General features: G+C 40.2%; 1 protein-coding gene across 4 annotated transcripts in view; it reads right to left on the reverse strand.

Moving 5' to 3' along the window:
- Nucleotides 1–25,144, reverse strand: part of RASA3 (RAS p21 protein activator 3) — a 134,624-nt gene that overhangs the window by 59,369 nt on the left and 50,111 nt on the right. For all 4 annotated transcript variants that reach the window (XR_005826501.1, XR_005826502.1, XM_040584610.1 and 1 more), the window contains exons 3-4: nucleotides 23,007–23,110; nucleotides 11,483–11,577 (exon numbers count right to left, since the gene is read on the reverse strand). Coding sequence is in view for 2 of the 4 variants with exons in the window: in XM_040584610.1 (XP_040440544.1) it covers nucleotides 11,483–11,577; nucleotides 23,007–23,110 (199 nt within the window). In the remaining 2 variants the exon portion in view is untranslated. The remainder of the gene's footprint in view (nucleotides 1–11,482; nucleotides 11,578–23,006; nucleotides 23,111–25,144) is intronic.

The following is a 25,144-nucleotide window of genomic DNA, read 5'->3' on the forward strand; positions in this document are numbered from 1 at the left end:
ATACAAAAGTTTGTTGCCACCCCTTTCATAGCATCTTCCAGATTCAATCTTTCCTTTTTTTGCACATGACCAAAACTCCTGCCAGAGACTTACCCACCTCTTCTGACTAGTCACAGCAACCTCCTGTTCTATGATAACGTTAATGCGGCGTAACAGAGGAGACTGAGGATCAAACCCTGGCCTCAAGCTGCATCCATGCTGCAAGATCTACTTCCTCTACAGCAGATTTGTCTGGACAAAAGCTGGTGAAAGCAGTCCAAAGCAGAGCAAGGAGTGCAGTAACAACTTTCTGCACTATCTTGAATGTACGCTTCACACTTTCCTGCACTTTGTGCTTTCACTATTAAGAGCCTGAAATCTCTATTACCTACTTACACCTTCAGTATTCTGACTCAGTAGCAGTTTTTCCTGACCGAGGGCTGCAATACAGGCCTTTCAAGTGCATGTGGCAGATGATAACTGGTGTTCACCCAGAAATCAAGAAAGACGACTTCTCCAAGCTGTATAGAAGTCCATATTGCAGAGGTATCGCAGCAGCTCACTGGCATTTTGAACAGGGAAGGACCCAAATGTGTGGGAGTCTAAAATGATGCAAAAGACATCTGGCAGGAGCCATCTTTTTAAACAAAATAATAAAAGCAAATAACAGTGCAAAACTCACACATGTTGTATTTGCCTGTCAAACTCCTCATTCTTCATGTCTGCTTCAGCAAGACCTCCTTCAACCTCTCAGTATCCGCAAATGTCAACATCTGCCATTTCTTCCAAACTGAAGCCTGTCCTCATGAATAAGAGAAGGATTTCTCTGCACACATGTATAAGGGCACTTCTAGACCCACCTTTTAACACTCAGTACCACTGCAGTGCCCATCGTACCTACACATAGCAAGGGCTACGCACACAACCAGCGAAGAATTCTGGTTAAGCAGGGCAGTTTTCTTGCTTTAGTTTTACTGTGTCTCTCCTGCTCTTCACTGTTCTCTCTTCCACTGGTCACATATGGTACCACAAATTTATATTATGAACCCGTAAAGAGCACTGCTGCTATCTTTGTTGATATTCTGCCTACTGCCTTTACTAGAGGAATCAACAGTAATACAAGTTTTGGAAGAAATTAAGACAGGGACAGAGATTTAGAAACTCTAAAGAAAACATCCCTTTGTAGAAAAATACCAAGAAGGTAAGATAACTGTTTTTATAGAAATACTTCTGCTGATCCTAAACAAGGGCAAGACTGACCTCTCTCAGGAAGAAAGAACGCTTAAATGCACTTAGGTGAACCTGAATGCAAACACACTTACAGTGACCATTTGCTTGATCTCACACAGACCGAGTAAGATGGAAGCTCCCTATTTTAGAAATTAAGCTGCCAAAAACCTTTTTGAGTCAGCAGTACTTCGCACATTTTCCCAGCAACATTAAACACAAAAACATAGTGCTGCCTCTTTTGAACTGAGAACCATTTTTTCTTGCACGTCTCGTTATTCTCTTGTGAAGACTTTGAAAATGGTCAGCTGCTCAGAAAGTGACTCAAAGCTTTGGACAGCAGAACAGAGGTCATGGGATCACTGGGACCAGCAGCTCTACAATTATTCCCAGAACAAGTCCTTACTTCCAGTTAAAAACTCAAGTACATAAATACATTAAAATAAGGCTCCAGTAACATACTTGCAGGCTTAATTCACAGAAAATATAACTCCTACATGAACAGAATGCTTTTTCCCCAATCAATTATACCATTAAGCAAAACATAAGGATATATCTGAATAAATTCACTCCTGAGCAATGGCATTAGTTGGGTTTAAAACATATCTGATACTCCAAATTTCAAAAGGGAAGACAGAAAATTATGCAATAAATCAGTATCATAAAAACAGCAGTTAATTTAATCAACAGAAGATCAAACTATACTGGATTAGATGTACCACAGAAACAAAATGTTGCCAATATCTTTATTTACTGACAGTTTATATGAAAGAAATTGATATTCTTATTATTAAAATGACTACTGTGATTACAATAGCCTCCAATTGTACTAGGTGCGCACAGTTACTGATAGCACATACAAGGAGCAAAGATCATATAATGCAGCAAGATTAAAAGTATTTTCTCCCTGTTTTACAGCTGAAACACCATGGCTTGGTCCTGCTCAGACAGAATCTCTGTTGTGGAGCCAGGGATAGAGTCTAGGATCAGTCCCAGGCCATAAAGCCTTTCCCTTCAGCACAGCAAAAAAACTTACGAGAAGAAGCTGGAGGTTTGACAATTTTGAAGTAGAATGCATTAATTACTAGAAACATTTCCATTAAAAAAACATTTCAGGATGTTCCTAGAAGCAGCTACGCTCATTAGCATCTTCACATTTGGAATAGTAGGACTTTTTCAAGGAACATACTGAAGCAGTGCCAACTCAACTGATGAACGCTTCCTTTTTCATAAACTCTGGCTGATATGGATGGGGGGTTCATAGGTTGTACGTCCTTCCTAATCACATCTAATATCACATAATGGGGCCAGCTGGCTCCCATTTTTCAGTTCTTGTTTAAATTCATCAGTAGACTGGCTTTCTTGTAGGGAAGTAAGAAAGTATTTGAAAGGAAATCAGTAACAAGCAAAACTTAAAGGACCTTACCAAGGAAAAATAAATTTACACTATGCTTGTTAAATATCCCCTTTACTGAAAAATAACAGAAACAAGTTCCAGTCTTTGTTAACTTTCTCGTAAGACTAACGGGTATCAGGGAGAACTTCACACACAGTTATCTAAAAAACAAACTGAAATGGTCATAAGCTTGCAAAGAAAAGAAAAAGTAGACTCAAAGTCCTGTTTTTATAGGCACAGGAAAAGCCTGTCTCCAACGACCTCATTTCTCCTTGGAATGCAACTGGGAGTTACCATGCATTGAAACACCAGAAAACAGTTGTAAAGCAAGTATACAAGTGCTACCTACCTATATCATGTTTCCAGGAGTTGCAAATTTGCCCTTTACTTTAAATACAGTAAGTTGAAAGAGAAAACACATGACCATAGATTATCCTAAAGCTATTCTTATGACGAAGTTCTGCCATCCTGGCATGAAGCACTTCTAGCATCTTGAACAAGTGGCGGCCCTCAGAGGCACAGAGGCAGTGTTTGCAAAGTTACCAGGACGCCACAGGGAGCCACTTCTGAGTGCAGTTACGTGCACGCATTTTCGCCTGGAATCTGACACACACCACATGATCCAGTGACTGTGGATTCAGATACAACATCTGATCTAACTCAAAACAGATGTGATCTGTTTTTTTCAGGGAAAGGTTTATGAAAAAAAACCCAGACAAACACTAGGAACCTCTGTGCTCTATATCTGAGGCTCTAGTAAATGCACAAAAGACTGACAGCGAGCCTAAGTTCAAAAGATAGGAGCCAAATCTACCCAAATCTTTTAAATCACATCCTTAAGGAACTATCAACCAGATCTCCATCCTTTTTGATACTGGGGAACAGTTTTTAGAAATCTTTCCCTTTTTAAAAACATCAAAGGAAAAGAACAAGACTTCACTGTTAATTTTAAACAAAACCAGAAAATACACAATCCACTTGCTTGAGTATTAAGTATCAAGCCAATTAGCTTCATACACAGGGCTCACACAGCACTATAATTCTCTCTTCTACAGAAGAACAATAGCTGATATCACAAGAACTCCTAAAAAAGATATTTGTCTGCTATTAAACCTGCTGGACAAGAGGTTTGTGATAACCCACCATTCTAGTTCTCAGTAGCCTACCTAATTTTGCTAGGGACTTTCCCCTCCAAGGTGCAAGTATGTTTGCATGCAAGTTTTCCAAACATTTATCCCACATGGGAGACCCTTATGCCAGCACAGTTCCCCAACCTCATCAGCTCTGCAGCTCAGCTCAACTTTGCTCAGGGTATGGAAAGAGGGACTGGGACCCACCTTCAGCTCTTTACTCTTCCTCCTGCTCGTACTGAGTGACTGGGCAGTTTCATTCCAGCTCCTGGAGATGAAGGGGGGAAGAGATGTAACAGGGACAGGCTGTAGGGAAAGACTAGCCTAAGCAGGTGACATGAACCACAGCCCATGACTAATGCCAGCACCTCACTGTTTTGGAATCTCAAATTTAGGATTGTGATACCGTTGGTGTGTTGGTTTACAACCCCTTGCTGCAAGCTGTCTGAAGAAAGCAGCGCTGGAAGGACTCAGCGCTGCACACAGACCATTCCAAACTATGGGATAACCTGTGCTGTTGCTTTCTTTGCCTTTCCAAATCTTATTTCAGAATACAGCAAATGTTATTAGACAGGTCTTGTCTACTTCGAAACCTTCTTAGGCAACTTTCTGAGATGTCACTTTCTGGCACTAGTAGAGCTTAAAAGTAAACAATAAAACTGACCCAGCCTCTGAAGGCTCACTAAAAATGCTGTCTAAGAGGGAGTGGGAGAGTAAAGACCAAGGGTGCAGCTACCACTTTAGGTAAATCCAGTATTATCAGCAGCCCAACATAAGGTCACAGCTTAACAACAGGTTTGAGAGCAGGAGGAAGAGTTTATTTGCTGTCTGCATTTGCTGCTTTAACAGCTGCTCCTTCCTTTAGCTGAGGGCAGCAAGCGGCTGGCAAAAGTCTGAGGATCATACCCCAGATCACAGCCCGCCTGCTGAATCAGTGCGGCACACAAGAATCTGCAACCAAACCCAGTCTGTCGCTGAGGAAAGTGCAACAGCTCTAATGGACGCTGCATGGATCCATAAATGCTAGGCAACACAGAACTGAGGACTGCTTGGTCTCCGTATGTGCAAGCGTGTCAGAACTTCTCAGTAACTGGCAAACATCTTCAAATGTCTCTAAAGGAAGACTACCTCCATATGGTCCAAACCCTTATAATTAGTCGTGTTTTCCTCTCAAACACTTTGATGCCATACACTATGTAGATGTTGTAAGTGAAATCCACCTGGCTTTCACTTCCCAGACAAATTGTGCTCTGCAGATACAGAATTCATGTATGTAATTTTGAAATAATGTAAATTTATTATTCAGTAGTAGGTGCTCCTTACCACATGCCATGTTACAGACTAGCTTTTTAAAAGTAACAGACCAAAAGCAGACGAACTGCCTTGCCCCTTTGTGCTGCTAAGTCCAAACACTGTGCTCTTACATTCACATAGAGAGGAAGTCTTGCCACAAAGCAGGATCTGGTCTTTTGGGTTATCACAAACATTATTTACCATTGTTGAAGCATGATTCAGTTGTCTGAGATAATTTTGTTAGTAGGCATGCAGCCTTGAGAATCTTCTCACCCTACCAAAACAGAGATGTCATCTCTTCTCAAAACAACTAGAAGAGAGAAACCTAAACGCCACTGTTCATAAAATTGAGGGTAACACCCATTTATTTCCTGTGTGTGGTGGAAAGCTGATACCAAACCTGGAAGCAGCTTCTTCTTTTTACAATTTGCATATACCCATGCTTACAGTAGGTTATACAAGACGCATCAGTGACTCATCTTTATGCTAGAAGCATTTAGACCCCTACACAACGATAGTTAATGTCAGTGATGGGCAGTCAGCATGCAATGCTCTTAACTGTTTAATAGGCTAGAGAATTCTATCTCTGGAGTGAAACAGCCCTATATGGTTGCTCCTAAAGACAATTAGCTCAACCTAGCTTATCGTCAAATCCATATTAAGAAAAGTAACAATTCGCATCAAAACCATCCCAGTTGAACATGTTTTGCTCTACATATATAATAAACATTGATTTATACAGAACAGGAAGCAGGCAGACATGGGAGAGACCATGGCAACTTCCACAATGTTATGAATGTAGGGTGAAAGTAAATAACAGAGTAACAAACTTCTAGCTTCCTCTGCAGGTCTGGGATAAACTCCTCTAACTGTCACACAGGGCTGAATGGAGAAGAGCTAATGCAAAGGCTTGTGGTGAAACCTTGGCTCTGCTGAAGACATGGCAAAACTCCCACCCTGGCAAGGCCAGGATTTCATTCATAAAGCCTGACGCTTGGGATAGAGATTCTACATTCAATGGGAAGATGCTGACAAAGGAGGAGAGGTTCTTTGGAGCAGCGCTGAGTGCCCTGGATATATTCTCCCAGCTAATATACAGGCAGCATTTCAGAGCTAGTAGTGATTTCCAGCATAACAAAAGGATTTTAGGTGTACTCTCCAAACGCACCTGTAAGTAATGTTTTCCACTAATGATATATAGTCCACACCTGACACTCATATCCGTCCATACTCAAGAGCAGGCATGTTTAATCACCAATAGTCAAAGGCCTCTGTAGGCAAAATGCTAATGTGGTGGAAGGAGGAGGAAGGGCTTTTGGTGTCTGAAGAAAGTACTTCTTAACATCAGTAAATCTTTTGCACAAAGCTTTGAGTACAGAAGGTTAAAATGTGAGACAATTTGCTTCTCCTTATGTTGGTTATCTGCCCCGAACATACCTTTTTTTTAAATATATTTTTTTACAGTTGATAGACAAATAGGTATGTTTCAGACACGTAAAATTTCTTATGAGAAGGAAGGGAAAATGAGCAATTTTCAAGTTTTTATGTCAGATTTTTTCACTCCCAGCAATGAGTTTTACAGAAGATCTTGAGCATGACTGGCTTTGGAAAAGTAATTTAACATTGAGAACCCAGCTGTAAGAGAACAGGACCATTTCACATTTGTCAGTGCTGTGGAGGAAGTAACACAAAGCACACTTGAAAAGGGGAACTTTTAAAGCAAGAGCCTGCACAGGAAAACATGTCAGTGTGATCTAACTCTCCTTCCATCTCTCCCCCACTTTGTCATATATAGACTACATGGTTTGGAGTATGCTGGTGTATTTTGCTCAGACTTCTCAGACTTGAACTACGCAGGGCTGAAGCTACTTTAATAAAAAAATAAAAAAAAAAAGGGAAAACTACTCAAAAACAGGAAAGGCCTTTTAAAGATTGCATGTGCAGTTGGACTTAAATTCCGCTGAGAACACATTGACCAGTGAGGGCATCTGTCATCTACAGCCCCAGGCAAGTATCTGAATCAGTTACTGTTGGGTAAACTTCTGCATGTGAAGGCAGACATTCATGGATCAAGAGACAGGCACACACAATAGCATGGCAATTTTTGCTTCCAGTCCTCAAAAAGCATGAGCATGAGAATACAGCAGGCCCTGAAAGACAAATGAGTAGAAAAGATACACACCCCATGGAAACTGTGCAACATCATCCTCTTAGTGACTTAGAAAGTTGTGTCTTCCATTGAGGCTTCCTGATTGTTCACAGTCTATTTCAGTGCAAAAGGTAAACAATTTTCAGTAATGGCTCAGTTCCTGTTTTACTTCCCACTGAAGTGTTTGGGCACTTGTACTGTCAGACACTGGGTATTTAGCTCTGGCCATGGTAATGTCCCACTGAGGAGTACAGAGAAGATGGGAACTTAAAATTCCTTCAACCAAATCTGCACAAACCCACCTAGTTACAGCTTTATACTTTCAGAACAAGCTTTCCAGTCTGGAAAGTTAATCCATGAATTATGCATTTAATGGTCGCTGTCGAGTTTCATTCTGCACTCTGTATAACAAAACTTCCTGATCACATTTAACATGTTTTAATATATTTTAAAAGGAAATACTCTGAAACCATGTCATTTCATATTTGCATGCTGAACAAAAATACAATTTTGCTGGAGTTTCATAATTTGTTCTCCACAGAACAGCTCAGACTTAACCATTTACAGCACAACTGCTGTTTCATCACCCAGGCGGTATCTAAACAGCATTAATGGCATACACTGACAGGACTACAGTAGACTATGCAGTATGTTATTTTCAAACTAACAAGACCAATACCAGCCAGTAAAGATGTGGAGGCACTGATGTACCAACAGAACAAAAGTCCAACATAATACAGTCCACCGCTGAATGACACAGCACTGCATTCTGATGGCTACTGTTACCCACTCACTCAGATGAAGGGAAGGAAATTCAGATGCACATGATTACACTGATTAACTCAACAAATTAGTTTGTTAGACCAAATGATGAACCAAAGCTACAAAGGGCATGTGGGTGGGTAATGCCCAATCTGTCTCTGTGTGCTGAGCAGCTGGTGCAGCACCTGAAGTGCTTCATGTGCACCACACTGAACAGCATCAGTGGTGGTAACATCTCAGGCCTCAGCCTACACAGACAATGCCCTCATTTTTTCTTGAAGATGAGCAATCATGCTGGACTCCAGTACTTCTTACTGTCAAGCAATAAAAAGATGTGGCATTAAAGCATCTGACAATACTGCTCATATCTGTGCAGGCTGACAATTAACACAGTCCTGCTGTTAGTAATATTCTTGTCTGCAATAAGGTTTACCAAGTCATAAGCTCACCCTGCACTCCTGACAATACAAAACATCTTCATACGACAGTAAGAATTAGCAACATTGGAAAACCATAAAACTGAATGCAAAGCCTCAAGCTAAACACCTTGGCAACTATTTCTGATGGAATTATACATTATTACCACTTACATTTTGATCATTTTTTAAAAAAATATAGGCTTACATATTTTGTACAGCATCAGAAAACTTAGTTTTAACTTCTGAATAATATTTGAGAAAACTGCATAAAAATATTAAGAAATCCACTCAAAGTCCATTAAAACTAGAGTTTTAGTTGTTTGTTGTATTATTTTGCACTAAAAAAAAAAAAAGAGAGAGAGAGGAAGAGAGGAATCTCTACACATACTATTCCCTCCCTATGTATGAAGGCAGAACTAACAGCGCTGCTGTTTGAAAATCTGTACCATTTCTGGAACTCATACAAGTGAGGTCCAAACCACATCTAGAATAAAATTTTTAATTCTACTCATTAAACCTCAAATAGACAGCTCAAAACACCAGCTCTTACATCGCAAATGTTGTTATCCATAATTTCAGATCAGTCCTCCTGTTCTGGAAAATGAAGCCAAATGTTTCCTAGAACATGGCATCTGAGAACCACAGCACCCAAGATCACTAATATTTCAATAATCCACTGATTTTAATCTGGTTTTCAATTTCTGACTGTGCCAACTGGTTTGCTTAAAACCTGGATATTTTTAGGCTTTGCACACAGTAAAGAAAGGTCCTATGCAGGCTTATTACTATCACCCATTTTCTTTCACGCTATGGCCTAATGAATTAGAAAGAATAGAAAACTGGTCTCTTCGATGTTTGTTTGTTAGCGGGGTGTTTTTTTTAAACATTCCTCACTGACTTGTATGACCTCAAGCAAGTCACATTCTTTCTGACACTCATTCTCACTGTTTTCAAAGTGTGGGAGTGACAGTAGCTTACTTCAATACAGTGCTGTGACGCATAACTAAATAACCAGTAAGTGCTCTACAACATGCAAAATAGCATTAAGACTACTTGCCAACAAAACAGAAGATGCAGGATGAGCCTGGCACATGGCTCAATGTTTAATCCACTAGATTATGTGGCCAATGGGGACAATTACTAGAATGATAAAACTGATACTTGGAACATTAAAATTGCTTTTTGACTACTAGTATTTGCATAATTCACTGCAAATGTTAACTACCTAAAATTCCTTAAATTATTATCTGAAAAATCAAGTTACATTGCATAAATTCTTATCATTAACACATATATTCTTTTTTTCCTCTTATAAATCTAAAAGTGTTTAGAAAAATATACAACAGAGATACCACAAATATAAAAAGATGCAAACACAAAAATACTTCATTTGGCTATCTTCACTTGCCTAAGAATTTGTACAAAATATTTACAAATCTGCTCCGGCTATTATGGGAAACAAAGCCCTCTTGCAGACTCCTTAATATAAAGGCTGTGGACCATCTAAGTAAATGGATAAAATCTGAGTGCTGCTCATATTTACACTAGTTGTAATAAATGCTTATCATAGAGTCCAGAAACAGCTTTTAACAGTTGGGCTCTTGTAAAAATACAAACAGCGGAAGTGATAAACTATACAAACAATTACAAACAGAGAACATGCTTTCCAGCAAACATTGCGCTGCCCATCTCTCCAAAAGCTAGAGCTGCCTGCAAACTTTTGGTATGAGTTCACAGCTTACATTACCAGTGCTGTCCTAGAAAGTACCCTGGTCTAAAAAGCTTCCATAAGCTCACCCTGTGCAAATATCGTAACAAAATAAGCAATGCAAAAGCTTATCCAAATATTGGCCTTCTTGAAATAATAAATTACAAAGGGAAAGTTTTTGTATCCTGCAGGAAATAAACAGTAAATCTAATGTTTAAAGTCACTCATAAGATGCTTTGGGGTAAGAAGAAAGGGAGACCAGGGTAAACAGAAAAGACCTCAAAGTTAAAAGGCTGTTAAAAGCCTTTCCATCACCATTGGCATTGAAATGTGGCATTAAAGAGGAGCAATATTTTACAAGAGAATGTTACTGACTGAACAGGCTGTCATGAGGCTTTCTTTGCCTCACATGCACAACCATGTATTATTTCTCTCTCTAAATAAACAGAAAACCAAACCTTGAATGTATTTTCACGTATACTTCACTATACACAACCACACTACATGCTGGAATGAGTATACATTGTAAGTGTCATTTTCTGACCTGGTATGTGCAGATCTGCAATGCAGACTGAAAAGCCAAGACATTACACCCAACCCTACCACAAAGCAGTATCTAAGCAGCATTTCCCTTTGCATTTATTAGAGACACAGGTCAGGCATTCATGTCTGTGACCTCCTAAGCAAATACTGTTTTTCAAAAGTGACCTGTAATATATACTGAGAGGAAAAAAAGAAAAAAAATTAACTGATTTACATAGACTTGATATACTCCTGCCTCATTTTAATTTCTTGCTTTGTTATTAAGGACTGTTTTCACAACACGTAATACTGTAATAGAAAATAGAATCTGCTTCAAAAGAGGATACATACAAAAAAAGAGGAGTCTTGCTGTGTACCTAAACCTGCAAAGTATCAAACCCTAAATGAAGCTTAAGTGATAGAGTTATCAGCATTTCCATGGTTTAGAGCAGGGCCTAGGAATCTGGCAAGGACTGTTTTTTCATCTGAGATGTGCTTGTTGCCATTCCTGTGACAACCTGCCTACATAATTATTTACATCAGTACCTGCAGATACTATTTTCAAGCTGGCTGCACTCCCTGAGGAATCAACAGTTATTTATAGGTTTTTGAAGTTATTTGATACTTGAGATAACCACGCCCCTCTCCTTGTATCAGTGACCCTGACAGTTCACTTAGTTTAATTATTTCTGTAGGCAGAATCCTGGCCCCATTCATTTATGGACACTCGTAATTCACCCTACACACACACAAGCTGCAAATATCACTGAAACCTAAGCCACACTAATGAGCAATGCTTCCTTTCTGTAGGGAAGCAACACATCTGTCCTAGAGCCATGGAACCCATAAAACTGCCATGACCCTGTCACAAATACTCCTTTGCCAAGATAATCTCACCTGTACTTCTGAATCAGCATCAACATGCTGGAGTTGAAACCAGGTGTCTCTGTTATGATACTTCTGCAGATCTTCTTTCTGTATAGCTACTTTTCCTAGAAATGAAACAAACCAGAAGCACAGTTTAAGACATGCTATAGCTCCCCCAAAGTACCTTTCCATCAAAAACAAGTTTTAAAACAATGATTTAAGGACTGTCCTATTCAAGAAAGGTTTCAGAGCAAGAAAATATTTCTTCAGGGCATACTTCTTTACAAAATACATAATTATTTCTGATGAGCAGCTTTTTCCACTTCATATTGTGAAAGCCTTTAAAATTCCTAACGTCATACTCACCTAACAGACTGAAGCACTGGGCTCTGTGGAAAAGCTTTTAACTATGCTTACAGTAAAAATATCAGTATTACTTCTTTGACATGACAAACTTGTGGGAGGAAAAGCTCAAAAATTGTTGGAGATAGATTTTTGATGCAGATGTCTTTAACAATCCTAAAAAAGTTCCATGCATGGGGTTATTGCTACCAATGTTTTAGAATGAGGCTTTTCACTATGTAGTTTTGGAGAAAGGCAGCAACTAAAGATGTCAAGTTTGAGGCCCTGATGATCCGCGTCCCTCCCTCTTGCAGTTTGCACCACGCAATCCAGAGTCACCCAAGTACTCTGACTGTGCAGAGGGAAACAACAAAACCAAAACAAAACCCAACAACAACAAAAAAAACCAACCAAGGCAGAGCTTCTCCCCTTCCAAACCCTACCAAATTAGCTGTTCTCGTAGTTATGGCAACAACAGCCAGTTCCATGCTGTGAACTAACATACATGAGTGCTAAGGGCTAATATACATGTAAAGCTGAAACAGGGCTAATGTACATATAAAGCTGAAACGTCTATCTTGCCCAGTCTCTCTCAGGCATTATATAAAAAACTTTCTGAGTGGCAATGAAACTTCTTCCAAACATCTTTCTTTGTATATACAAAGCAAAGCATGGCATGCCTGAGAAGCAGCAATCCTCAGAAAAAAACAGTTGGGCTGGGTGGTTCCTCAGGCACTGAGCGAAGCAGCATATTCAAAATGAAAGAATCCAGGACAGTCAGAGACATTCACGAGGCTCAAGGAAGCTGTTTTTTGGCAACGTGGTCTGGTAGAAGACTTTCTCTGCTGGAGTGAGCTGCTCACGTACAGTTTGCAATCACTGCTTTGCTACAGACACACAGACCTTCTTTAACCAAATTCTGCTAGATAAAATACACCGAGGGATGCAGTCTTAGAGGGAGAGATTTCCAAGGCTTCCCAAACCCATGCAGTTTGGTCAGGGGTCAGTAATACAATACCCCAAAGAATGTTAACAGAACACATTTACAAAAACAGAAAAAAATAATAAAAATCCACACAATGGAAGGCTACAAAAACAGCAAACACAAAGCATTCTCCCTTCTGAAGTCTAAAAGCTTACTAAAGTCCCAGAAGTAAGTTATTACACCCCAGTGCTCCCCAAATTTTTTTCCTTTTTAGTGGTTATTGGATGGCTCCATCCAGCCCTCCTGTTTGCTGGGCTGCTCCGAGTACCCTGCTGCAGCTGCTGCTGCATTCTTCTGTCACCCTCGGGCTGCTTTCTGGTGACAGTTTCCAGATGTCCACTCCTAGTTTCTAAACTACTCTGCCATCCTTCCCCAGTATCCACCAGGGTTTCTGCTCTAGCTTTCCCAGAGCTGCTGACCCATTATTCCCAAGTCTTGCTCATTTTGCCCTCAGCACTCTCCTCCCCCTGCTTGTCTTTAGAGATTACCAGATCCATCTCCTGACAAACATTAAACTAGAGGTTAACTAGGCAGATTCATCACCAGGCTCTTTGTTGGATATGCATAGCAAGTGACTTGAAACTTCTTAGAAAAGCAATAACTAAATTACACAAACCTACAAAATAATACAGCAGAAAGGGTAAATAAGACCTCTGAACTGCACTGAACAGAGGAGTTAACGCCACCAAGAATCTATGTGATGACGGCTGTGTATTTTCAAAGCTTTTACTCTTCAGCAATGGCAGTTTGTGGGCAACCTCGTTTCTCTAAAACATTTTGAGAAAGGAATTAAATCTAAACGCATCATCTTCCAATAATTGCTTTAGACCTCACTCGAAATTGTTTACTTTCACTGTTTGCAATCCTCAGTGTACCCTTTAATCTCTTGCAGAAATCCTCCACCTGATCGCAGTGTAGCATGCACTTCCCAGAGACTGTTGCCTGTAATCAATCTCATTCACAGACGCCTCCCATGCAGGGAACGTCCTTGCAGAAAACTCAAGGACGATTTTACAAACATCTGCACCAGTATGTAGCATAAATAGTGTTATCACTGTGCCCTCTTTCAGTAGGGAGTCCTACTGCTCTCTGTATCAAGAATGGCAAGATAACCCAGGTGGGTCTGACCGCACAGTCAGTACATAATAGGAGCACAAAGTGTGTGAAGGCCTCCAGGTCCAAGAGGGTTAACACAGCGGTACGACTGTTTTGATTAGGAAACTGTTTGAACAGCACTGTTTGCTCTGCACACAAGCAGGTCTTATTAGTGAGTGAAACTTATTGACTGGGCTGGCTACAATCCAAGGTTTTCACTGCATACCAAGTGATCCACAAAGGAGAAAAATCTACTACGGAAAAAAACAGGGGCAGAGAGAGAGAGTGGGGGAAAAAAGGCCAACACTTTGGCTAGTCTAAACATATACGAAGGTATATTACTGATAGGGCTGACTGTTTGATCTGCCCTATTAAATAATTCCCTGTGTATAGGAGCACCGTGCACAATTTTGGTTTATAACTCTTCGCCCGCTCAAGCCACATCCATGCTCACTTGAACCACGCTCATCATCACCACCAGGTTCGCATAAGCCACAGTGCAAGTGTAAGCACAGTCACTATACATAGTCCTCTATACAGCCATTGCTCTGCCACCCGCTGACCTATGTCTGACCCAGCTCAAATACCTTCTAGCCTCACCAGAACTAGGTTAAATCTAGGCCAATAATCACAAGCTGTTGGCACCTGTCATTTGACCTGACGCGACACAATAAGGGCCTGTAATTCTCCTTGAAGATAAACCTGATGCAAGAGGGCGGAAAGGTTTACCCACCACTCATTTACAGGACGCTTTCCCCTTTGCAGTTCTTCAGCGCCCTCCCAAACTTGAGCCCATTGTCCTGTGCGCTTTCTCAAGACTTGGGTGGCTGCCAGGCAGCAGTGAGAGCCTCTAAAACTTGCACCTGAGGCACCCAGCCACTCCTGCGGGTTTCCTCAGAGCCGCCCCAGGCTGCAGAGAGTCTGGGTCTCTTTAAGCTTTTAGACACTGTATGGGAGAGGGCAGGAAACAGCAGAGCACGCGGAATGGTACAAGGTGTAATTTCAAAACTTAAGTTACATTTTTACAAGGTAGATTCTCAGCAGCAAGACCAGCAACGATTAAGTAAAAGTATTCTTCTCATCTGAACTAATTTCTTTCCAAAGTCTGATATTCACCAGGACCCTGTCACATTGAGAGAGGGTAGGAAAGCCCCACACGCTCCTACACATTTTTCACACATACGGCAGCAATTTCCCTATGTCCCCTCAGTTCAGAGTGAACACATCTCCACTGACACATTTAAATCTTAAGCCCTGTGTTCAAAACAAAGATGAGGCATGCCACACCTGGCCCCTTCCTTCTGTGAATCTCTCCTTAGGGAGAAAACAATCTACCAACAACCTATTATTTCAAACACGTGGCCAGCTCACAGATGAATGAGGTTACTACCTAGGGCCCGCATGGTCCTAAGGGTGCAAATTCCACTTCATGATCCCTGGTGTAAACTGATTTAAAAGCCTCCTAATTCCCCCACCCATGCACCCCATCCTCGCAGCAGGCTACACCAAAACTGTCGAGGAAACCAATCCAAAGTAAAAAACACCAAATAATGAGAATAAACATTCTGGGGGAGGAGAAGAGAAGCAGCAGTAAGTTTCAGAGATGATATGTTGAGGGTGCTGGCATTTTTAACATAGATATCATTTCAGCTGACCTGTTTTATGGCTTCCCCACTGAAGCGTCACATTAACACAGCTAGAAGATAGCAGAAGGTCATTTGGGCACACAGACAGAAATACGCAACAGAGATGAGTAGGGATTTCTGGCTTCATGGCTTGCAAAAGTGTCTGTGAAAGCGCTGCACCCTCGGTGCCGGTCCCTCACTGGAGTTTCAAAAGCTCTTCCCAGGCAACTCAAGGGAGCCCATTAGCTTGTCCCTGGACATGCCTGGGCTCGTTAATTCAGGGACTAACATTTCCATACAAAGACTAGAGTTATCAATTGGATCAGGCATTCTCCATCCAGTTACAACTACCTCTGTCGGGATTACCTGTTGGCGACAAAAGGATTAGGCACTAGTTTGAGGATTATAACTCACCTTTTAATACTCATTTGCCAGTTTGCAGAGTGTTTACCTCACAGCTGAGAGGTGTGAGTATTTATGTCAGATGCTAAATAGTAGAAAATATATTCCTTTACCAAAAATAAACAAGTTAAGACAGCAATAGGGCAGGAGTTTGTACTTTTTTTTAAAAGAGCATGAGGCTCTACCTGAAAAATGATCCAACAGTTATTTTACAGAACCCTAGAACCAGAGCATTTCATGAGCTCTTTTATCTTCTCCTTAGGTTATCTTTATCTTGGAATACTTGCGCAGTGAAAACCACAGAACTTTGCATATTGCTGCCAAGTGAGCTGAAGCAATATAACACAGTATTTTTAATACAACATCCTCCATTAACACTTACTGCAGTATAATTTATAGCAAAGGGTTAGGTCTGAGTCACATGTTAAAAGGCCCCAAACACCTAATTAATTCAGTATTCTTTCAGCTCTGCGCAGAAACTACTTTGCCTCCTATGTGCTGCAATACTAGGCAGTAAGATAACCTGAAAGCTAGTTCTGAAGTTGCTTCATGCTAGTACAATAAGTGCACAGACACACTATCGACGAATTCATTTGAAATAATGGATATGAAGGTGCACAAGGAGAGTCACTAATAGCTGGAAAGACTAAAGGCAAATCAGAATCAATTTTAATCCATGTTTTAGGCTGTGAAAGCCTCATGAAACTTCAATTACCTAAAAATCTCCAACCAAGAAGCACTGCTGCTATTCCAGATGACCCGGATTTTTTTAATTATCTGTATGAAAGGTTATTTGACAACAAATAGAAGTACAGAAACTTTGCAAGACAAAAAGGGCTAGATGCCTGCCTTTTGTTCAAGAACAGCACAAATTCACTCATGCCTCCTGTAACACGGAAACTTGAGGATTAGAAAGAAAAGGATGAGAATTAGGGGCAACATAAGACTTCAGAGCCTTAGAGGCAGGAGAATGACTCCCTCCCAGCTCCTGTACAGTGCACCATGAAGCACAAGCACTACTAGATCATATGCTACCATGGGGAAGAATTAGTGATGTTAACGGCAGCACACTTCCAGCACAACGGAGGTGCATCCTATGCAGAGTACTGATGTGTACTATGACCCCAGATTTGTTTGGTTTTTGAGTAACTAGTCCAAATATACAAAGAATGTAACTTAAAAAATCCATTTTCCCCCTTTGTGGAATTTATCTTGGATAATAAAGCAGAGAAAAGAAGGCTGCGTAAAAGACATAGCTTCTATCCTTAAAGGAAGCAAGCTGCAGCATTGCATGGATTATCCTCTATTAGGATGGTTTTTCTGGCCACATTCCTAAAGATCTCACCTGGCTTACCTTGCAATTTCTACTCTCTGTTCCTGTTACAAAAAAAAAAACACCCAACCAAACAAAAAAACCCCACAACCCTACCCAACCACACCTCTGGTACCAATTCTCTGCCAGCTGCTCCCTGGGCCCTTAAAATGTCCGATCCATCTGCGAAAGGTGGTGTAGCCCATGGCTGTTTGCAATGGGAGAGCAGTCCTAAAAGCTAGACTTGCAGTCACTGTTATCTGCCCTACAGTAGGCAACAAGACCCTGCAAGCACGCCTGTACGGAACAACCACCTCCATCTCCTCCATCACCAGCCCCCTCGAGGTACTGCCACCAGAAGCCACCGCTATTGCATCTTCTTCACAGTCCCAGTCTTTGCTTAGTTCAAACGAGGCATAAACCAGAGACTGCTTAACATCTGCTAGAGCTGAGGTAAGTCAAGTACTGCAGAAAATACAGAAAGCCCAGGTGAAACAATAGCCGTCAGAGGTATGCTGGGAGGATGGATCTATGGCAATATTCCAAATACAGATAGTATTAACACTGTCATTTGGTAAGGAGTAGTGTTGCATGAAAGGACAGTCTCAGTTCTAGTGCATTATGCGCAGTAGTTTTTTAATAATATGTGTAATTGTAGGAGGAAAAAGGAAAACATAGGTATTTTTTGAAAGCTCAAATTTGTTTCCCTACTTTTGTGACCATCTGTTATGTTAAAAAGATATTGTAAGTGCATCCTAATAATTTATTCTATGCAGGAAGTATTTATTTTAGGCTTTCTACACAACTGTAGAGAATCTTCTCAGGATAATTCTAGTTTATATCTTCTTGAGACTTGTCATTGTGGGACAGAGTCATCCGTTTCCTTTATTTCACTAGTAGCTATATTTATACCATACCGAGTAGCTATTATTCCCATGTCATGCAACAGTGCATCACAGAAACAGTAAACCAAGTTGTGACTGCTGCCTAAGCCATGGTTTGGGTGGAGGAAACAGAGGAACACAAAATCTTCATCTCTGCTTTACTATGTATTGGAAGATCTTTCCTCCACCATAGCAAGAAACATAGTTTAACAGGGATGACTCTTTTTCAATTTTTCTTTTAAACCAATAAAATAATCAAAAGGTGATGCTTCCGCTACATTTGGCAAGAGTTACCTAATAACAGTAGATGGTTTGCTTGGATGTTTGGTAATAAATGGTGGCAACTCTACAAACACACCTCCTCAGCTTTGGAAGCAGTCATTAACAAAGGTGCCGTCAGCTCACACATGCAAGCTTCAAACAACTTTCAATTCCAGGGTGTTTTCATTCTGTGAGTGTCCCTGAGCTATGATTTGGTTTCATCTACTTCAGTCCAGAGCAGCTAAATTTAACTACCTCCAAACGCAAATTCGTTTTATTGCCTTACTTTGCTTCAGCTCATCTAGTATTAAGCCGGAAGACAGTTACAACCTGCCAGCATACAATGGCCACAAGAATTCCAGTTTGTTGTACAACACACCTAATAACCTCTATGAAGGTGACTTACAGCAGTTAAGTTATACTACATGTAATTAACAGAATCACTAGCTAGTCTTCTCCCCACTGGCTTTCTGCTCCTTCATTGAAGAGCTCAGGCATTTCGTATCTGTGCTTTATTCAGTACCATTCCTTCTCCATCAGCACGGCAACCGAACCTCCTCCTCAGTCAAGAGTACACAGACTTACAGAGGAAAGTTCTTACTCCCCAGTGCAGAATGGGTACAAGATTTGATACAGTGAATTTACTTTTTTCCCCCTCAGAACTTCACAGGGGTTGCATTTTGTTCAGGTTCCTGCTTAACGCAGGTGTTAGCAAGTCAGTTATATGCATCTGTTACCAAAACAAATGAAGTCCTGGGGTACAAAAACCCAACGTGATTTGTGATTTAAGTAGAAGATAAACGACTGTGTATACCTGAAAGGCATATAATGTTAACTATTCTCTCAGTGCAGTGTTAAATTACTCGGTGTGGCACACTTCCTGTGTTTTTTAACTGATCTGTGTGTTCAAGGTCACAACCTGGCAGCCTGAACTGTTCATCACACACCTAGGAGAATGCCAGCTCGGGGCATATTGTGGAGATAGTTTTCTTCACTAAATCTAGCTCAATTATTTAAGGGTGAGAAAAGCCTTCTGCCCCACTGAACTGGCGCAGTTTGCCTCATTCAACATTCCTAAAAATCTGAAAACTAAATATCAAAACATAAACATTAAAGAACATACATTGACATTTGCCTTATTTAGCAGCACTACTATCCTAACATTTCTTCTACTGCATCCAGCCTGAAGTATCTTTTTTCCCATTACTACTGGAGGGGTACCAAATGACAGTTTTTCAAGTTAACTCCATATCCTCAATGTTTTTCCTCACAGTAACAACTAGATAGAAACAGCTATCCCATGTGTTATACAGACACATGTTCCATCAAATTGGCCTTCAACTCCTATTTGATCATTTGGAAACAAACCAACAAATCTAATTTTAAATAGAATTTACCATTACTTTCAGTAGTACATTTTCTGCTCAAAGCATCTCAATATACTATAAATCAGTATATAAAAGCTAGTCAGTAACAGTCAAGACACACAATACCAATTAAACAACTTAAGAAGAGTTTATTTTCACAGCAACTGTGTATTTGCTCCCTTTTATCTAAAAAAGGCAAAACACATTTCAGATCCACTGAGCTCTGCATTTTCTTCATTATGTTTGCATTTCAACCAGCATCCAAGACTCTTCCAAGACACAATTATTCAAGAGTTTTTTTCTGTTTAGCTAACAAAATCCTAGATGACTTAGCAAATTATGATTAGGAAAATGCAAATGTAATAAACAAACATGCAGACTCAAAGATATCTTTATCTGCACAATCCTCCCATCCTGTATGCCAAAATACTACAGCATGTTCCAAAACGTATCTACATGTGTTCCAGTTTCTGAATTTGTTTGGTTCTCCTCGGAAGTTTCTGTCAGAGGTTTCAGGGGGTTCTTGTTTTTCATTTTCTCACCCCCACTGCTTCCGCTTTTAGTGACTTGACGTTCTCATCTGTCATATACTAAGTTGCATTTCAGATGTTAAAGAATTTACCATCAGAAACTTGTATTTCGTATTTGAATAAATAAAGGCATGCCTACCCTGATCTCCAGTTACCCTGGAAATCAGGATTACAGCACAACGAGAAAGTTCTAGCAATACTGAATAGTGATACAAAAGTAATTCTGCTAGCCAACAATCTTCAAGAAATAGCTACTTGCCACATTCTCACCACTTTGACACAGATGCACTCTGTTCTCTGTCTGTCTCGAAACCCCCTCAAAACCAGCCAAACAAACAATGAAAACAGATGTCTTAAACATACCAGATCACACAGGAAACACAGGCAAATTCACAAGCTCAGTAACATCTGAACTTAAAATTTGTCTCCCTGGATGGAAGACACAACCCCCAACATCCTTCTCTGAGAAAGTTCATTGCTGGATGAGCATGGGTAACCACATTTTCTTCAGCAGAAGTGTCTTACGATGACATCATATAACAAACAATCTCTGTAATGCAAACAAAGGGCCCCTATTTGCACAATTTGGTGGTTCAGTGGAAAAGAGCTTATTCTAGCACTACTCTGACCAAACTTCTTCAGTAGGGACCTCTTCCAAACCTCCTTTGCTCAAGCCTCTTAAAGAACAGGTCTCTCAAGACCAAGCTGAAGATACACATAGAACAACTATTCCTTCTAAATACTACTGAATTTGTTCCAATGAAAGAGCTCCCTTTCTCAAAGAAACTCCAGTGCTGCTGCTGACTCCTGTTCAATAGGAACTAATGGAAACAGCCACATGCAGTTACTGCAGAGCGCTGTTCTCTTCTCAGAACACTGTCCTTTACTAACTCTGTAAGTTCTGCTTGCATCAAAGTGACAGTAATTCTGGATTTTTTTTTTCTTCTCTCCATTGCTATTTATCACACTTCCACACCTTTGAAATGCTCTTCAAAATATGCCTCTGATAAGGACGGAAGGGAACAGAGGAGGAAAAGGGGAAAACTCAAGACTACAACAGTTAATATGCACTGTAAAATCTCAACATAGACAGGTAACACTGGAGGTTCTGCCTTTTAGTGCTACATCAGTATAGTAACATGAGCCTGCCTACCTGTGGATTCTGCAATACACGCAAAAGCCAATGTTGCTTTCTCCTGAGGAGGTAGGGAAAAATAGAAACCTGATCAAACACTCAAGCATCCAAATAAAAGTCTCTTCATATCTTCTGCAAATCCTTCTTTTCACAAACTTCTCCCAGTACCTTTAAGACAAGATTACTCTAGCAGCTCCCTGAAGAATTCCCCTCCAATGTCACACCTTGATTATTCAAACAGGAACCTGGGAAACATGGAATTTGCACTTCTTTATATGCAGTTTCATGAGTCTGGCTTGTGTTAAGTGTTCAGGCACCCGTGTTTCAAAAGGGGGAGTAAAGCCCTGAGCAAGACAAATCCCAGTCCATGGCCTGTTCATGGGTCACTGCAGCTGCACAAAACTGGTGCCACACAGGAGATCAGATGAGGCAATTTCAACAATGAAAAACTCATCAGTTGAAAGAAAGGAGATATTACTTTCATGTTACAAGGGGAAACTAGAGATCAGAGAGACCAAAAAGTTTCCAAAAGCTCACTCAAAAATCAGAAACTGATCCCTTCCTCCCCCCCTACGATGCTAGACTGCTAGATGCTGTACAAACGCAAGCTCAGTTAGGGACATAAAGAGAACGGCAATCCAGTTTCCTAGCTCACATGTAAAATGTAACACAGTAATGAAAGAAGTCACTTCAAAGCAAGCTAGTCACTGCACGATAAACTACTGTAAAGATACATACAAAGAGATCTGCACCATCACCCCACCGCTTTAAAATAATGCATTTTATTACAGCACTACACAAACTGTTGCTCAACATCAGGCAACTTCCTCACTACAAGTTCTGCAAGACCTCATTGATAACTACAGTCACATTATAGTGAATTTAGAAGAATGGTAGTCATACGTGACTTCTTCCAAAAGTAAGAGATGAAAAACTGAAAAAATCCAAACAGTTAAAACGACTTAAAGTGGAAACTGTTCCCCCTCAAGGGAACTATGCTTTTACAAGATTTTTATCCCTGAAGAGATAAATGGAGTGTCATGCAATTTGCTGCAGCTGAAATGCATAGCAAATAGTATCTGCAGAAGCAGAGGTCCTGCCCACATATAACAGGCACTGGAAGTTTTACAGAGCTGTTCTGTAAGCAACAGCTTGCTCTGATACTCTATAAAATTCTGTCACTATTGTACCATGGATACCTGTGACCAGTAGCTCTTACTCTGCATGTCATTAAGACAGTAATTATTTAATAATACTGCATATGTGTAAGTGTAATGAGCCCTGGAAAAGGCCTTGCATTTGGAAGAAAAAAAAAAAAATATGCAGCAACAAATGATATTGCCAACATTTAGATAATGCTTTATTGCCTATTTCAGTTAAACTGCAATCTGCATTTACTATCATAACAGACAGCATTTATTTCCCAGACTTTTTTTGATATATGTAATACTGAAGGCATTTTTGTCCCTTAACAAAAAAGGACAACACTGAGCAGTACTTGATTACCACTGTCATTGTCAGTCCTATCATGAGCCCAACTTGTAAGACTACATACGATCTAATAGTTAAAATCCAAGAGCAGTAAGCTGTAAAGAAAATAATTTATGAACACATACCTATAATGGAATCCCTTCGAAAAACATCTCTGTCAAAAATATAAAATGACAGATGGCGAAAGGTCCGAGGAATTTCACAGTAAAAGTCTTCTCCATAGAAGGGGCTGGGTAAACAAAAAAAACAAACACAACATACATAAACAAAAATACACACCAAAAAAAAAAAAAGAAAGAAAGAAAGAAAGAAAATTAAAAAATTAGTGTTGGTATCCTGGAAGAGCCAGTGCATTTATACTTCACACCCAGAACATCGCTGTACACCATGATGGTCTTTCCCACCCATGAATGTGCACCTTTAAGCACTGTTCCACTTTGACTCTCCCCAACTACCTTTCAATGCCCACAGAACAACATTTCTTAATGTGCAAAAAACAGATACTTCTTGTTATCTGGAAGACAAGAATCCCTAAACGAAGCGGGCAGACTACATTATTTGTTAACATACAATGTCCTGAAAGGCAGAGAGGCCCCTACTGCCACACTATGCTTACAATAGACCATTACAAAAGAGATCACAAAACCATACACACAAACAGGATAAGCAAAACACAGCATGGTTAATGGCTTTTAAAAAAAAAAAAAAAAGATTTTTTTTTTTAAATGAAAACACCTACAGGCACTGACTCTTTCCTCATCCCCTGCAAAGTTTTTTACCTAAAGTCAGATTCAGTCAACTGATGGTAACTAAGCCTTGGAGCTGGCACAATGCTTGTTACCTGATAGCACTGCGTATCTATTTTTGCATATTGGAATTGTATAGAATAAGTTAATTTACAGTAAGACCAGGTTTAAAAAAAAATAAATACTATCTCAGCATGAAAAGTTCTTTAGAGACTTAAGAGACTGTCTTTGGATCCTACCAATTTAAATGGGGGGAATAATCTCAGACACTTAATAGCAACCCTTTCAGCTTCTCTCTATCCAATTATATGGTTAAGGATTTATTCCTAAGAACCATAAGCATATATCAACATCATTTATTCACTGACAGGTCTACCATTTGACTTTGAATCAAAAATCTGTGTAAGCCATGCTTCAGTAGATCTAAATGAGTAGATGCAATTTGAGTCATATGGACAAATACAGCAAGCACTGCAGATGTAGACTTAAAAATAAATCTAATTCCAACAGGCCGAAAGCCAGCAGGTTTTTTTTCTTCCCTTTTTAAACACAGACCTCCTTATTGTCTTGGCTAAACACAAAAAATGGGAGACATGCTGGAGCTTTAATCATTATTAAGGTATTTTTATGTCAGAAAATTAGATACCCAAAGGTTATTAATAGTTCCTTGCATTAACCTTAAATTTTTCATCATTTTTTCAGCAGAGGTCATTCTGTTGGCTTTTTTCGGGATATTTTACATCACCATACACTTTTGCTAGTATTTCTGCCTACAGTAAAAATACGTTCCCCCAGAATTACCACATTCCTTCAAGAACTAGCTGACAAGTCTCACTTAAAACACACAAGCACTGCAAATTATCTATGCACTCTGTGTTTGAAGGGAATATGCCACATTGATTTCATGAAGCCCAGAGACATCATTCAATATTCAGTAAGAACATTATTTAAGTCACTACTCCATCAGCCACACAGAAGAACACACACTGGATAAACAAAGCCCAAGGCGTAGCCCAAGGCATAACCCACGGCTTAAACTTCCACCACTGAAACAGTTTCCCATTCCTTGAAATAAATGCATCCAGCCATCAGTTACGGCAACCAAGGTGAGCCCCACTCAGTCATCCCTACTGTGAGGGCAGGGGAGGAAATCTAACAGCTGGAATTGGAAGCTGCTTTGACTGTCCCAGTTGCCCTCTCTGATTCAGCACTCTCGGTTATGCCCTCTTTACCTATTCTGCTCCAAGACGGTTTATTTAGAATCAAGAATTCAGCAGCCACTGCTTCAGCCACAAAATACGTGAGTTCCTTGGTACAAGCAGCCTCTACCAAACTGGGAATTAGCTGATTGTCCTAGCAGACATGCTTCTGCTGGCAGCCCCAAGGGCCTCATTCTGTGCACATCACTTGGTGCAAGTTTTCGCGCACAGGCTTAGCCCAAGGGAGCTACACAAATGCATAAACATTGCCCAAATACCTAGTGCATTATACAGGCAAAACACTTGCATGGTTCTGAG

This window comes from Falco naumanni, chromosome 2 (genome assembly GCF_017639655.2).
Source record: "Falco naumanni isolate bFalNau1 chromosome 2, bFalNau1.pat, whole genome shotgun sequence".
Taxonomy (NCBI): Eukaryota; Metazoa; Chordata; class Aves; order Falconiformes; family Falconidae; genus Falco; species Falco naumanni.